The 17,159-nt window shown below is 32.9% G+C and overlaps 2 protein-coding genes and 1 long non-coding RNA gene across 3 annotated transcripts; 1 reads left to right on the top strand and 2 right to left on the bottom strand.

The window, feature by feature from the left end:
- Positions 1 to 3,726: 3,726 nt before the first annotated feature.
- Positions 3,727 to 4,641, bottom strand: LOC140957663 (LOB domain-containing protein 1-like). The gene is made up of 2 exons (XM_073414996.1): positions 4,371 to 4,641; positions 3,727 to 4,243 (listed from the first exon to the last, which is right to left on the bottom strand). The coding sequence occupies exons 1-2, from the start codon at positions 4,590 to 4,592 to the stop codon at positions 3,881 to 3,883; spliced, it is 585 nt and encodes a 194-aa protein (XP_073271097.1). The 5' UTR covers positions 4,593 to 4,641; the 3' UTR covers positions 3,727 to 3,880.
- A 4,954-nt stretch (positions 4,642 to 9,595) lies between these two features.
- On the bottom strand, positions 9,596 to 10,704 carry LOC140956682 (uncharacterized). Its single transcript, XR_012171504.1, has 3 exons — positions 10,262 to 10,704; positions 9,757 to 9,812; positions 9,596 to 9,668 (listed from the first exon to the last, which is right to left on the bottom strand). It is a non-coding gene; the product is annotated as an uncharacterized lncRNA (long non-coding RNA).
- A 1,213-nt stretch (positions 10,705 to 11,917) lies between these two features.
- On the top strand, positions 11,918 to 13,463 carry LOC140956681 (uncharacterized). The gene is made up of 2 exons (XM_073413529.1): positions 11,918 to 12,936; positions 13,263 to 13,463. The coding sequence occupies exons 1-2, from the start codon at positions 11,952 to 11,954 to the stop codon at positions 13,295 to 13,297; spliced, it is 1,020 nt and encodes a 339-aa protein (XP_073269630.1). The 5' UTR covers positions 11,918 to 11,951; the 3' UTR covers positions 13,298 to 13,463.
- The last annotated feature ends 3,696 nt before the right edge of the window (positions 13,464 to 17,159 follow it).

Raw genomic sequence — 17,159 nt, 5'->3', positions numbered from 1 at the left:
TCGGATTGACGGGTCGTGTCGCATTTTGACACCCCTATGTTTTACAATAATTATAGCATTCTAAAAACATGACAATGGGACGGGCTGGCCGGTAACTCGCCATTTTGGGAGACCAATTTTGTGTTGAATGTCTTGATGGGACATAATATTGTCAAATAAATCCACCAATTTGATGCGGCAGAGCAAGTCAAAATTTACATTCATAAAATGTAATGTATATGTATATGTATATGTATATGTATATGTATGCGTGTCTTGTTGAAATATTTTATCTTAACGAATAGAAATTAAACAAAAAAAAAGTCGAAGAAAATTCGATCGAACAAGAACGTTCAAATGTGTGTCTTAAAAGTGACGAGAAAATTTCTCAAACGACAAGGGAGGCGTCTCAGCACTCGTGCCTTGTAAATTCCAGGGCAGAGAGGGAGGCGCTTAGGTTCCTGGCGGTGCTGATTGGCAAAAGTTGTAACTTTTTATGGTACCATGTATTCAAATGATGTCTTTTGACGATTTCAATAAGTTATTTTGATAATGAGACATCTATTGGATGAAACATGACATGTCCCAAATAATTGATACATGTGATCAAAGATATTAAAAAAAAATTAATTGTTTGTCAATTTTCTACCTACATTACATTTATATTGCTTCCTTTCTACTTCTCTCTTTACAAAAGAGAGTATAATATTTTGTGTGGTTATTGTTTTTAAAATTTAGAGTGTTATTATTTTAAGAATGAGTCGTTGTATCTTGAGAAAGAATTGTCACAAATTAAAACACTAAGATAAAACAAAAAATTTCTTTAGAAAAAATATTCAATACGTGTCTCAACTTTAATTTTTCCAAATTTTCATTTTCATTCTCAAATTTAAGGTACATCACCACATGTCTATATATAGTATACTGTAGATATTTAATTATTCATCATATATAAAGTGAAGTATATTCTATTATATTGGTCCCATCAAACGACATTACATATGCGTAGTATAAAATAATCATTTCTTTTGTATCGATAACATCTCCATGATTTGTATATGACTCAATTGGTTGATTGTCAAAAGTTTACGATAATTTGAAATGATTATTATTTCTTTTGTATCGATAACATCTCCATGATTTGAAATTATTTTCTTCCTTAGTTTTCTTGGAATAAGCGCTTATACATCCTATAAATATGTGTAACTGCAAGTAGGGGTGAGCATAAAATCCGAAAAATCGGAAAAACCGACCAAACCGAATAATTCGGTTTTATCGGTTTTTCGGTCGGTTACGGTTTTAAAATTTATGAAATTCGGTTTGTCGGTTCGGTTTTAATCTCCCAAAAAATCGAATAATCGAACCGGTCATATTATTGTTAAGTATAGGGTTATTAGGTATAATGGACCATATTATTGTTAAGTATAAGACTTTTTATATATAATGGGCTATTAGGATTTAGGAACTTAATATCATTAACTCTCAATTTTCAATCCGATCGTTTTTTCTTCTTTCTCACCACTCACTAGTCGACTTTTCTTCTTTCTCACCACTCATCAGTCGACGTTTTCTTTCTTTTATGTATATATTTCTTTAATTTTTTTGTAAGATGATTGGTGTTCCATTCGAGCTGGTTGACACCTTTTTATCATTCCTATTACAGATTAAGTCCCACAAATTAAATGTTTGACAAATACTATGATTTAGATTTTTTTTTTTATTACAACTCACGCGGGGATGGGGGATCGAACCCGTGGAAACCTGCTATTCCGGCAGGGGGTGAGACCACTGGGCTACAAGCCCGGTCTCACTATGATTTAGATTTTAAAGGCATAAAGTATGGTATAATTTTATTTCTTAACAAAATTTTTGCTAACTGTATATAACCGACCGTATAAATCGAACCGTATTACAAAAAATCGAACCGAACCATAATAAAATGGTTTGATTTTTGACTAGAGATATTCAAAATCGAAAACCGAAAAATCGAACCGTTGTAGAGTAAAACCGGACCAAACCGACCGTTACCCACCCCTAACTACAATACTGCAAATAATCCTTATATTTATCGATTGATTACAAGAAATTTAAAAATAACTATTTTGAATGTAACATAAGCCAAGGATAAATAAATCATCGTTCCAATAGTAAAATGTTTGTTGAGTCATTATTAAATCGATTTTTTTGCAGTTTTGCTTAACCAAAAAAATGTTTCTGCACTCCCTGAGCACATATGTGTTTTACGGATAAAATTCGATACAAAACATTGAAAGTTTGAAACAAATATATGAATTTTTAGAAATAAATGCTTTTGACCTGACATTAATATATGATTTTTGAATACCCGAATATGTATGACAAAATTTGATATTAATGACACGTCTTTTTCGAATGAAAATTTAGTACAAAAATTTGAAAATCTGATATTAATATATGATATTTGAGTACTAAATGTTTCATATTTGACAATAATATATGAATTTTTAGTACCCAAACATTAATAACAAATTTTGATATTAATGACACGTGTTTTTTCGGATATAAATTGATACAAAAAATTAAATATGTGATAATGATATATGACATTTCACTATAAAATATCAGGTATTAATATATGATATTTGAGCGGACAAACAAGTGTGGTAAGTTGATATTTATAATATAGTTGTTTCAGTTGTATACTCAAAATTTTATCTTTTGTATCAAATCTAAAATAATTTGTTTTGTAATATCATATATATGTTCTAGATTTTTGATGTTTTGTATCGAATTAATCCATCACAAAAAATAATTGTGGGCCCAGACAAGGCATAAATATTTTTGGTGTGAATCAGATATTGCAAAGAAAGTTTATGTCTGATAGGGACTGAATACACAATTAACTATGTTGTTGAGGTCTTGAGGATTTAAAAGCAAGTCTCACATGTATTAAACGTATATAACTAATAAAATATAAAGATGTATGTATGTATTTATAAACGTGTGTGTATCAATGAGATAAAACAAAATTGTAACAATATATTTCTATTTTACAATCCATAATACGATGAATATGTGTGTGTGTAGTAATTATAATTTCATGGAAATCAAGCTAAAATTTTCAAGTCCACGTTGCTTAAAGAAATGGGAGCAAGAAATTAGGTTGTTGGTCAAACAATTGATTCCATTTTCCTCATCGAATTTTTCAGTTGTTAGATTGGAAAAATGAAACAATCAAACAAACAACTCCCGAGAAAAAAAGAATTCCAATTTTCCGGACCTTGTATTCAAAATGTTATCGACTATCGATTTTATTTACTTGGATATAATATGACAAGTGTTTTCACATGATTTTTTAAAAAAAAAGATCAAAGAGAAAAATCTATAACTTATTTTATACCCAAAAAAAAAAAGAAAGTGAAATACATATTAACAAATAGCAAAAAAAAAAATCAAGATAGATGAAAGACCAAATGAAAAAGAATCGGAAAAGAGAGGAAAATGAAATAGTAAATGGATAAAAAATAAATAAATAAATAAAACGACACATAATTTCAGAAAGAAAGAAAGAAAGAAAGAAGAAAGGTTGATAACGAAGAAATGAATTAGTAGGTAACCAAAAAGTAGTTACGAGTTCAACGAATAAAGCAAGAGACGAGACTTAGATTATGACATGTCTCGTCTTTTAAATGATAAATTAACACGGAGGCAAGAACATGTCTTTGCTTTTAGAATAATGATCATTGGAAATTATTAGATTTACCTAACTATAAACTTTTTCTCTAACATTCTCCCTTACTAGTACGATAATACATTCATCCAAATAGTTTAATTCTGGATTTTGATTTTTATTCTAATTATACAAGAACACAATATCCCATAGATATGCCTCAAAATCTTGAATCATGTGAAACTTGATCTCTCATGTGGAGAGGAGTTCCCACAAAGTACCATTGTTGTTGTTTTCATCTAGGAAGCTGCTCGTGTTAGTCTCGAAACTATTTAGGTTGTCACTAACATCATCGAACGATGGCTGATCGTCCGACGATATCGCGCGAACCGGTTGTGTCATTTCCATGCAAATGAAGGCCATGAGGTTGGTGTATTGGTATTGCATGTTGACAAGCTGTGCCTGTGCTTTGGCTAGTTGTTCTTGGAGTAGATTGACTTGCTTTTGGAGTTGGAAGATTGAGCCTGCGCATCCGTACACAGGATCTCTACCTCTTGCATTGGCTTCATACACCATGCTACTCACTGCATCAGCTCTTTGTTGCTCGGGAATGTCCTGTAATAAATAATTCAAGAATTTCTCCAATGTTTCAGTTTTTTTTTAAAAAAATAAAATAATTTGGGCTGAATATTTAATTTTTAGAAATGTTTGTGTGAGTGCTCAATATAAAAAATACATATACCTGCAGTAACTTGATAATGTTACTCGCGCCGAACACACGGTGAGCCGTAGTGAATTTGAGTGGTTCATTCGGAGGGAAATATGGAGCCAAGATACATTTCTCGACACATCGTCTACGTAAAATTTTGCAAGCAGCACATGGGCTTACAATTACAGATTGCGGAGCAGACGACGGGAGCGACTGCTCAGCAACTGTTGTTTGTGTTGATTTACTAAACTCCATTGTTGATAATAGAGATGGAATCCAAGAAATAGAATTTATATTAATTGGAGGGAGTTCCTTTGATTGGCATGCTAATGTTATTTATAGGCAAAGGAAAGGGCTATAAATCCTGCAATTTTCTTTGAAAAAGTATTGGCTTTCAATCTCGACGTCACAATGGGACCATGCAGAGTTGTTTGCTTTCCCAGGGTTAGTTGAAATCAATATCATGACTAAAACATATTGATTTCAATTAGGAGTAGTAAAAAATATCGAATTTTCGGTATACCGAGATTACCGTATCGAAAAAATGCCGAATTTATCGAATTTTTGGTATATCAAAGATTTCGGTACGATACGGTAACAATATCGAATTTTTCGGTACGGTAACGATATGCAATTTGAAAATATCGGTATATACCTAAATACCGAAAAAATATACAAAAATTTTAAAACATATAATATTTTAAAACAATAAATTTATAAAAAAATTTAAAATATAAGGGTTTTTTCAGTATAAAACGGTATATATCGATACCGTACCGAAATCTCGGTATACCGTACAATTTCAGTATAATCGATATGCTAGTTATATGTACCGAAAATTTCGGTATATCGAAATTACGGTATCGATATGAATTTTCTTATACCGTAATTTTTGATACAGTATACGGTATATGATTTTCGATATGGTATACCACCCCTAATTTCAATTGCTAAAATTATAAAATTTTAATAAACATGCGAGTGTATAAGTTCATTATAAGTATGCAGCTTAGGATTCCATCGATTATATTAGTAATTTTTATTGCTACTAATGAATGATTATTTTTATTTTGACTATTGTATTATCTATGCCCAAATATTTTTCAAAGACAAATGTAGTATATTGCAGTATCATATAATTTTTATCATGTTCATTGTAACGCCTCTGATTCGATAATTATGCTCATTGTATTAATACAAGTCTTTTCAGCTAGTACACAAGAAAAATGATTTATAGAGATAAGGACAAAATATATTTCGTATTTTTTTGATTTTTTTGATAATGAAAAAGTTCATCAAAATAAAATTGAAATAAACTCACCCAATTATGAAAAATTAAATTTCAGCATTAAAAAAAAAGAATTGAGTCTATAAGAAAAAGAAATAATTTCATAATCTTTAAAATATATAAATATTTTTAATTGATTTCAAAATATTTTTCAATTGTATGATAAAATTTGTGTGAATTAAATGTAATGATTTTTGAGAAATTGATATTTTATATTTGTAAAAAAAATTTCAAGAAAACAAAAAGGTAGAAAAAGGAGAGTGGGTGCACTGCACGAGTTGGTTTACAACAAAAAAGATTTTGATGTAAGATTTTTGTCGATGTGACTGTGTGCTGATTATTTTTTTAAAAGAATGAAAAAACTTTTTTCCAATTAGTGATTATAAACTTTTCAAAATAAAGAAGAGTTTCTCGGTCAGTACGTATTTCACGAAGAATTTACAAAATTACAATATATTTGGATGAATGGTACTGTGATGATTAATTTTTTTTAAGAAAACTTGATTTTGAGACAGCTCATATACGATATGGATGAATAAATTTTTTTAAAGACTTTTGAATGACTAGTGGTGAAGTTATGACTAATATTAAGAATTTTGAATGTCGGCCTTCAGGTAAGTATTGCTCTGCCATCATTACGGGCTTTGGGAGTTGGTTTTCGGGTCGGTGCTACTATACAAATCTTAGATCCTTGTATATTTGATCAGACGACCATAACCGATAACTGATAAGAATTTCCGAGCCATATTTCATGAATAAAGTTTGATGATTTTAGTTGAGGAATGTTGAGGAAATTTTTATTGTTTATTAAGTGTATTTTTAGAAAATTTAATATGTTATTTTAAAAAATATATGGGATGAGAAAAATGATATTTTTATATGTTCAAGTTTTGAGAAAATGTGGCATTTTTATACGTTCAAGTTTTGAGGAAAGTGTTTGCATATGGCTTTTACCTATGCATTATTTGTTTAGGAGTGGGAAAAAATACTGATCGTTCCGTTATACCGCATTCACCTTATCATAAAATAACGCATATATTGAATTTAACGGTATACCGAATATTAGGTACGGTTTCGGTATCAGTATCGGTACGGAATTCAAAAAATTTCGGTATTTCGATATATACTGAAATACCGAAATTTTTTTATATATATTAGAAATTATAATATAATGTTGTTGGGACACTTACTATTTCAATTTTTATTTTTTTGTTGGGCTTTTTAGCTTTTTTGTGACGAGAATAACTCACACTTTTTTAATATTTTCGGTATAGACGGTATATACCGATACAGTACCGAAATTTCAGTATACCGAAATTTTTTGATAAAAATGGTATAGAATTTATGTCATACAGAAATTTCGGTATACCGTATGATTTGGAAGAATCGGTATAACATACCGAACCATGCTTATTTGTTTTTATTGTTGGATCTCGGTTTTCTATGTGTCCAAACGCAGCGGAAGTTTAAAATTTTATTTTATTTTGACATTCAAAATATGTTTATATTTGGGCACTCGTATGGTTTTATCATAAACATTCATAGGGCGTTGGAATTTCATACCTTAGGTGAATTAATCACATGACTCCAACTATTCCGGGTTTAGCGGAGATAGCTCTTGATGAAATCCCTACGAACTTTCTTCAAAAGCTTGTTTCCTTCTAATCAGGTCCACGACTAGATGATTTATTCCTCTTCCAACTTGCACTAGAAAATATGGAAGAGATTTTGCGTAGGAGAAAATATTTNTAGTATTCGGCATGTTAAAAAATTTCCTGCATTCATTAAAAATAAAAAGTACGGATGTTTAAGGACCATAAAATTTGCAGAAAATTCTTATTTACAAAAAATATATACTATATAGATATAACACAGCTCCAATCACCAGCAACAACAAGAATTCTACTCAACCTTTATTGTAATGAAGCAGCAGAGATGAAAACATGATGAACATTTTACTTCAAAAAAAAAGATGATACACTTTTTAATCGAAATTATTATTACATAAAAATTGTCAAATAAATATATATATGCCAAAAAATCTAAGAAAAAATATTTTAGGATTACACTTGTCTACAACAAAATTGAGCATAAGTACTTACATAATTAAAAGACAATGAGAACTAATAAGTTGAAATGAATTCTCAATTTGACATGAAACATTAACATCAATAGGGTGAAGAAAACTGAACGACATGTAGATAACCATGTAAATCAAATATTCAAATAAAATCATTGAAAAATTGGTAAAACACATATAGACATTTAAAAAGATAATTAAATCTCAATTATTTCATTATAATTTAAGATAAATATCACATATGTTAGCTTTATCAATATCAAACTAAAAAAAAAAAATCAATGTAAGAATAATATTATGTACATATCCTCATTAATTCAAATTTATACTCTATATATAAACTACAAAAATTTCAAATGAAATAAAGATTTCTTCCAACATGTAATAAATAAGGAAATTTGATTAAGTTATTTAATTTTCTTTTAATGATATAAATCATGAAATTTCATTTCATAAAATAATTTAACAAAATAATTATGTGCATTTAATGACAGACAAACATTCAAATCGGCTCTTTGCAATAACTTGAAGAAGCACAAGCAAAGAAATAAATACAAGTTTGTATTTAGACTAACCAAACATGGTGAAAAGAAAAACGATGGACAATCAATTACAATGCATAAATCGCATAAAATAAATAGTGTGATAGAAAAGAAAAATGAATTGAAGCAAATGAAGACAACCATCGACATTTAAGATATTCTTAATGTATAAAGATCTCTAGGCCTATAATCAATGGTGAGTTTCAAGACCTATATCATCTTGAGTTCAAATCCAAATTGTGTAAATAGTAGTTAGATTCTATATGAAATTTTCACATCACCGTTAAAATTGGTATCCGATTTGATGGAATAGATTAGCATTTGATCAATGATTAGAAGCGATTTATTTTTTTAACGTGTTAGTTTGAAAATGTAATCGGATATCACCTAAAAGTAACGTCTGGGACCCCAGGTAAAAAAAAAAGTTCATAATGTACGTGATGAATTAAATAAATGGATACAAATACGATACGAGAAGTACACCACAAAATATTTTATTATGAATATCTATTTCTCCTTTTTTAAACCCAAATAAGACGACTGTTGTACTTTTTTCTGATCCTTCCTCCCATGAAATCATATATATGCATACATAAAAAAAATGCTATAAAGATCAGAGAACCTAAGTGTTGCTCGAAATGACAAGTTGATCGAGAGAAAAAAAATTTCAGATTTACTAAATTGGAGCAGTCCGTATGGTGACTACGTTGTAAAATCAGCTGCTCAGCTATGGCTTTATATCGAAAATAGCTTCGATCGAGTCCGATTCTTTTGGAATCCTTATTGTTCACGTCCAGATAATGCATAAATCAACTTGATTTGAATTTGGAGGATTGTGGGTGAAAATTAAACAGGGTGCATTCCGGCTATAAATTCTAATGCATACATCAAGATTGGTTATTTACAGACTCTAAATTTTCATATTTTAAACAAGTCTAGATCATCCCCAAGAAACCAAATACAATTCAAATAAAACCTGCCGCTCATGAAAAGTGATTTCCCTTTTGTTGTTGTCTTAAAACGGCATCCTGCTAGGCCGCGCCTTCTCCATTCGACTCTCGCCACTGGGTTGGTCGTTGTCCAACCTTTTGTTGTGCCTAAACGCCATACATCCAACCACGTAAAGTAAAACGAGGATAATCAAAATGATGACAGAGGCCTTTCTCCAGCTCTTCTCGAGGCTGGCCAATACTCCAGCTTTGCACGAGTCACTATTGGTTATATTATTGTAAAGAAGCGTGTTCACAATTAGTACACTTTCATTTTCCTTNAAGAGGAGAGGTTTTTAGAAAAATTATGAATGAATTCTTATCAACCCTAAGTCTAATACACATATATATAAGCTTANGTCTTGATCCATTTCCCGGGAGACTTTCCCATGGCAAACCACGTTTTGAAACAACAATTACTCAATCCAAAAGCTGCAAATTTTAATTAAGATCAATCCTCACATCACAATAATTGGAATTAATAAAAACAACTCTAAGGGAAAAATAGATACCGACTTACAAATCAACCAACAAAACAAAAGATCAGTCACCGTTTTAAGCCAATCTTTCTACTGCCTACCAACAAAGCAACGTATCTAAATGTCCAGCACATAAAATATGTAATACAGAACAAAGCCGAGATCTATAGGAATAACAATGGTCGCATTTTGAAGTTACAAGGAATAGAAGGAGAATTTGCTACAAATGTCCCCCAAAAAGATCCCAACAAATAAGAAGAAAAAAGGTAACATAAACAAATCGGTCAAAAGACAGTGACCATTACCACCAATCTTCATTTCCAGACAAACTAAAAAGTAGAAACCGAGATATTAACACACCATGCAAAACCAAAACAAGTTAGTTGAAAATGCAGAAACACAGCAAGATCTGCATCTAAACTCACTTTTCCTCTGAAAAGCCACAACCCATATACATAAATGCAAAATAAAGAAATCACATAAAACAGGTAAAGAAAATAGAGGAAGGTTTTAGTATAATGCAGCTGAGATCTGGGTTTTCTGTACCTGAAAAGCCAAGGGTTTATCCAAATCCAAGATCCAACAGCAACTCAAATCCTTCAAAAAAAAAACACCCCCAAAATCCACACACACAGAGAGACAATTGAGAAGTAAAAGAGCGATTCTTCTCTCTTTCGAAGAAACAGCCAAATGCAAATGATAAAAGTGGAGAAAATATTCAAGAGAAGGATGGATTAACAAGTAAGCGAGCTTAAAAAAAGTGGAGATGAAAATGCTTCAAATGGCCAATACCTGTTGGAATAGTTTCGGTCACTCGGGCCAAGAAAAATGGATCCCTCGTAAATCAACTAATTCCCAGAGTTTCTTCACTGACTTCCACCTCTTTTCGTGTTCCGGTTGCTGCAAAAAGATGGTGCAGTAGTTCTGCGGAGGGGTGGACTAAATAAATATCCATTCGATTTATCAAATTATTGGATATCTCATATGTAATAACTTGTAAAAATTTCCTAAAACAGATATGTAAGACTAACCGTCTCAAATATAAAAATTACAAATCACATTTTTATTCTACTTCTAACCTTGGAGCATGTCTCTTGTGAGAAGATCACACGAATTTTTATCTGTGAGACGGTCAACCATAACGATATTCACAATAAAAAGTAATATTCTTAGCGTAAAAAGTATTACTTTTCATGGATCATCCAAATAAGAGATCTGTCTCACAAAATATGACATGTGAGAGCGTCTCACACAAATTTTTACTCTAACCTTGTCCTTACATACATTAATTTCCTCCAATAAGTTTTTTTAACCTATTGAAACATTCATTACTTAATAATAAAATTTACTCTTTCAATAAATCTTTTTAATTTGTATATAAATCTACATATACGGGACATAGAGGAAGTACCTAACAATACAACACAAAATCAACCTATGTGCATTACCATTATAATTATAATTACAATAAATCTTAAAATAAATGAGTTAGATGCTTTCAAGGTCTGACTTGGAATCACGGCTAATTAAATCCTACACCGATTATAAATTATTGGATAAATCAGGTTTCTCGTAAAAAAAAATTATAATATTTATCTAAAAGTTTTATTAATGAGTATGGCTAACTGTTCTTTCTCGTTAGAACGATGCAATTGATTTTTTTTTTTAGTTCAACACTTCTTGATAGATGCAATTATTGTCGTTGTTTTAAAAAAATTATGCGAGATCAAACATAAACTCTATATATTTAGATCAATAATAATTATTAGATTTACAGTGAAAACAATACTTGGGTTGTTGGATCTTGTTGGTTATAATATTGTAAAGAAGCGTGTTCACAATTAGTATACTTTCATTTTCCTTGTTAAATGTTAGAGTAGCACTTTTACAGTTTTGAGTATTGGACATATAAATAACATGTATTCTTCAGCATTCTAATAATTTTTGGAGATTCAGCTCAACGTGTGCAGAGCTTGTTCTTCTCTTATTTCTTCACTCAACATGGTATCAGAGCGAGGTTAGGTTTCGATCCTGCCTCTTGATTCAACACGATATCTAGATTACGCCAATAGGAGCTGCGTTTCTTTGTCCAGAACGTCTTGCTGGATTTAGCTGTGTACTTATTGCAATCGAGCCACATGAGCTGCACTTAATAGATCAGCGAAGACATTAATTGATGGCAAATCCAGGTAATTTCAACGATCCTTTATTTTTACATCCCTCAGACACACCAGGAATGAATTTGGTAAATGATCAATTGCTTGGCGTGGAGAATTACGGAGTTTGGAGTCGAGCTATGATAATCGCTTTGAGAGCTAAAAATAAGATTGTGTTCATTGATGGTTCTCTTCCACGACCTGCGGTTGGACATGCTACTTCGAATCAGTGGGAACGATGCAATGCTTTAGTACTTTCATGGATAATGAACACAGTATCTAAAGAGATTTATGGAGGAATTGTGTATTCATCGGACGCTTCAATGGTTTGGAGTGATTTGAAAGAACAATTTGATAAAGTTAATGGATCAAGAATTTTTTCTATCCATCGTGATATCAATCGATTAACTCAAGGGAGCAGCACAATCTCGGGTTATTATTCGAAACTCAAACACCTATGGGATGAATATGCATCGTTGGTTACTCTTCCTTCTTGTGAGTGTGATACAGCTAGAAAGTACTTGAATCATGATCAGCAGCAGAAGTTACTTCAATTCCTTATGGGATTAAACGATAGCTACATGCAAATTCGTAGCCAAATTCTTATGATGAGTCCACTACCGAGCGTTGGACAAGCCTTTTCTATTATATCACAAGAGGAATCTCATAGATCATTGATTTCAGTGGAGTCTAAACCAGCATCTGTTTTTTATTCTATGCAACACAAAGCTGAGGAACCGAAGAAAAATCAGCTATATTGTGAATATTGCAATTGGACAGGACATATGAAAGCCACATGCTACAAGTTGGTTGGTTATCCTCTGGGACATCGCTTATATGGACAGCAACCTCGTGGTGACAATAGAAGGAATTCGAAAACCTATGTGAAATCAAAAAAACCTGTTGTGTCAGCAAATTTAGTGGAAGATAACAGTCATAAGGAATCAGTAGCTGATGGTGTTTCCCCTGTTCCAGTTTTCTCTCAAGAACAATATGCTGAGATTATGAAGTTGTTGGGAGGCCACAACACATATAGCTCGAATACTCCAGCTGCTAATATGGCAGGTAATGAACTTCCAAGGTCTTGCACTAGTTGGATTATTGATACAGGTGCAAATGAACATATGACTGGATGTTCATCTCTATTGCAAAATGCTAAGTCCATATTGCAAAATGCTAAGTCCATGGATGATTCCTCTAGTTCAGTCAAACTGCCAAATGGTAACAAGTTGTCCATTAGTTGCATTGGATCCGTATCCTCATCACCATCAATTACGTTGCAAAACGTGCTTTGTGTTCCTCATTTTCAATTCAACCTTTTATCTGTTTCCAAATTTACCAAATCTCACAACTGCTCTATCACATTTTTCCCTCATTTTTGCATATTTCAGGACCTGATGAGTGGGAAAATAGTTGGGATTGGTAAAGAAGAGAGTGGATTGTATCATCTTACCAACAAGTTGTTCCAACATCTCAGCCCTTCGAATACTGTAATGTTGTTGCCCTCTTTTAATCCCAGTTGTAATACTCTGCGTTATAAAAATAATGTTGTGTGTCAGAGTTCAATTTCTGTTGATTGTGACACTTGGCAAAAAAGATTGGGACATATGCCAATTTCCAGAATGTACTTGCTTCTTTTTCTATCAAAGAATATGTCGTTAAAGCATTGTTCTGTTTGTCCTCAATCGAAACAATCTAAGTTGTCATTTCCAAAGGTAAGCTTGACAAAGTCTCAATCTTCTTTTCAACTCATACATATGGATATTTGGGGTCCATTTAGTGCACCAACATAGAATGGGGAGAGATATTTCTTGACAATTGTTGATGATTTTTCGAGAGGAACTTGGGTTCATCTCATGCATTCTAAGCTTGATGTATTCCAAATTCTTAAGCGTTTTTTTGCCTTGGTTAACACTCAGTTTTCTGCTCGAATTAAATCCATTAGGTCGGACAATGCGACTGATTTCTTTAAATCCGAATGCAGTGAGTTTTTTGCTTCACAAGGTGTCATTCATTTCAGTTCATGCACATATACACCACAGCAAAATGGGGTAGTAGAACGTAAGCATAGACATGTTCTTGACATAGCCCGATCCCTAAGGTTTGAAGCTTCCCTTCCCTTAAGATTTTGTGGTGATTGTGTGCTCACATATGTATATATCATCAACAGAACACCAACTCCTATCCTAGGAAACAAAACTCCTTTCGAAGTTTTGTTCAACAAAGTTCCAGTGTACAATCATCTTAAAGTTTTTGGTTGTCTTTGCTATGTTAATTCTCCGACCCTTGAACACAAATTTGTTGCTCGTGCCACAGCTTGTGTTTTTTTAGGATATTCTAATGTTCAAAAGAGCTATAAGGTTATGAATCTTCAGAACCGGAAAATAGCTATTTCTAGGGATGTTGTTTTTCATGAAAATTTGTTCCCATTTGCCTCAAATTTGCCAGTTGCTCCACCATTTCCATCCTCATCCAATTGCCCAGAAAATTTTCCAACAGATGATTGTCCTCTACCACAAAAAAATGAGTCTTTAGCCCTTCCGTTACCCAATGATACTTCCCACTCATCGCTCCGACGGTCTCAACGAATAAGAATGGCCCCTTCGTGGACACAAGATTATTCTTGTCTTACTTTACCTCATAGTAATTCTGTTCGTTGCACCTATCCCATTTCTCGATATCTTTCTTATTCTAAGTTCACACCTTCTTATCAACATTTTGTGGCTGCCATATCATCAGTCACCGAACCACGCTTTTATCATGAGGCAGTGACAGATCCTAGATGGAAAAAGGCTATGGATTTAGAGCTTGCAGCATTGAATGCTAATCACACTTGGGATGTTGTTGATCTCCCTTCCCATGCTAAACCCATTGGATGTCGATGGGTATATAAGATTAAATATCATCCTGATGGCACAGTCGATAAATTTAAGGCCCGTCTGGTTGCAAAAGGGTATACACAACAACCAGCCATTGATTTTCATGATACGTTTTCCCCCACTGCCAAGATAGTTACCATCCGATGCTTGCTGAGTTTGGCTGCAAAAAACAATTGGTCTTTGACACAAATGGATGCTGCTAATGCTTTTGTCCAAGGTGATTTGGATGAGGAGATTTATATGAAGCTTCCACTTGGATATCATGTTCATGGCCTTCATAAGGTATGTCGCTTGCGTAAATCTCTATATGGTTTGAAACAAGCCTCCAGGCAGTGGAACAATAAATTTGTCGGCATCATGCACGCTGCTGGTTTTACACAATCTCATCATGATCATTCTCTCTTCACCAGCCGAGAATCTCAGCATATCACCATTTTAGTGATTTATGTAGATGACATTGTCATCACAGGGAGTAGCTTGGAATTGATTGCGAAGATCAAATCTTTTTTTCATTCTCGTTTGCAAATTCGAGATCTTGGTAAACTGAAATATTTCTTGGGGATTGAGATTGCTCGATCATCGCACGACATTTATCTCAATCAACGTAAATATGCACTGGAACTCATTGCTGATTCTGGTGTATCTAATAGTAAACCATATGAGACACCAATGGAACAAAACAAGAAGTTGACAACTGTGGAGTTGGATAACATACTCGCTCAAGATACATCCAGTTGTCCTCCTGATCCTTTATTAAGCAGTCCAGAATCATATCAAAGGTTGGTTGGCCGCTTGATTTACCTTACTATCACACGGCCCGATATTTGTTATGCAGTCCAACATCTGAGCCAATTCATTCATTCTCCCAAAAAATCTCACATGGATGCTGCTCTTAGGGTGGTAAAATATCTTAAGTGTTCTCCTGGCTTGGGCATCCTCTTGGCAGCTCAGAATTCCCTGTTTCTTGTGGCCTACTGTGACTCCGATTGGGCTTCTTGTCCTATGTCTCGAAGGTCCCTCACTGGTTTTTGTGTCAAGCTCGATGATTCTTTATTATCCTGGAAAACAAAAAAGCAACAAACCGTGTCCAAATCTTCCGCGGAAGCAGAATATCGAGCTATGGCTGCTACTACTCATGAAATCGTTTGGATTCGTGGGCTTCTGCTTGATATGGGAGTCCCAATTCATTCACCTGCCACACTTCACTGTGACAATAAGGCAGCTCTTCACATTGTTGCTAATCCGATGTATCATGAACGTACCAAACATATTGTAAGGCCCTGTAATTAATTATCCGGTAATTTTGGCATAATTAGAATAATTATTGAGTTATAAATTAAAATAATTATTTATGTCAAATAATTTCAATAAGTGTGTTAAAAATATGTATTTTAAAATATCGGAGAATTTAACGATATAAAATACATATAGAGTTTAAATAACACACGAGAGCAAAATAAATACAGACCGAGATAGATGGGCTTGAGTTATTATTTTAGTAACCAAATACACAAGATAAATATATATACATATACATACACACAATTTACCAAATAAAAGAAGGAAGAACCGAGAAAGGGAAGAGAAGAAAGAAACTTTCCCAAACCCAAATTTTCGCCACCCTTGGAGCAGCGGCGCGAAAATCGCGATAACTCCTCCGTCCGGCGTCCAAATCTCAATCGGTCTGAAGGTGTGTCTTCCTAACATCCTAGGCTTTGATTCAAGTTAGAAATTGCGAAGTTTGAGCTAGGATTAGGGTAGATCGAAGCTGCTGTTCCGGTGCTCTGTTTCTACGCGAATTCTTCCGATTTTTGGGTGAGAGTTTTTGTGTTGCTGCGATTTTTTTCACTTGAATTTGTAGAAATGATCTAAATAAACCTTATAGTTCTTTAAGTTTTCTGTTTTTAGCCACTAGAATCATTGAATTTGGATAAGAAACGGATTTGATATGATTTTTCTGCCAAAATGTGTCGAATCGAATTCTGCAAGTGTGCTGTGCAGAACAACTACTGTAATTCGGGTTTATGACATATAAGCACTCGGATTCTGGGTTTTTGGTTAAAATAAAAGTTGTAGTGCTATGTGTTGTCTTTGTAATGATATAAGATTTGTTAAATTTCATTAAGAATTGAGCAGGTTATGGTGGTTTTTCTGAAACTGCTCAATAGGAGAATTCTGTCCAAAAATCTGTTGAATGGCAGTGTGTTCTTGATAATTCTGGGATTAATCTACTAAGATTTGGAAGATGGCTTCTTCTATAAAAAGTTAGATATTCGAGTTATCTTTCATTTCCAATTGGTGGATATTGATTTGAGTTAATATTGAGTGAGATACGAATTTTATGCTCTTTTGTGCCAAATCGGACATTGGTATGGAAGGTAGTTTTCATGATCGACTTATTGTGATTTG

This window comes from Primulina huaijiensis, chromosome 14, assembly GCF_012295235.1.
Source record: "Primulina huaijiensis isolate GDHJ02 chromosome 14, ASM1229523v2, whole genome shotgun sequence".
NCBI classification, from domain to species: Eukaryota; Viridiplantae; Streptophyta; class Magnoliopsida; order Lamiales; family Gesneriaceae; genus Primulina; species Primulina huaijiensis.
This window is presented reverse-complemented; position numbering and strand designations above follow the sequence as displayed.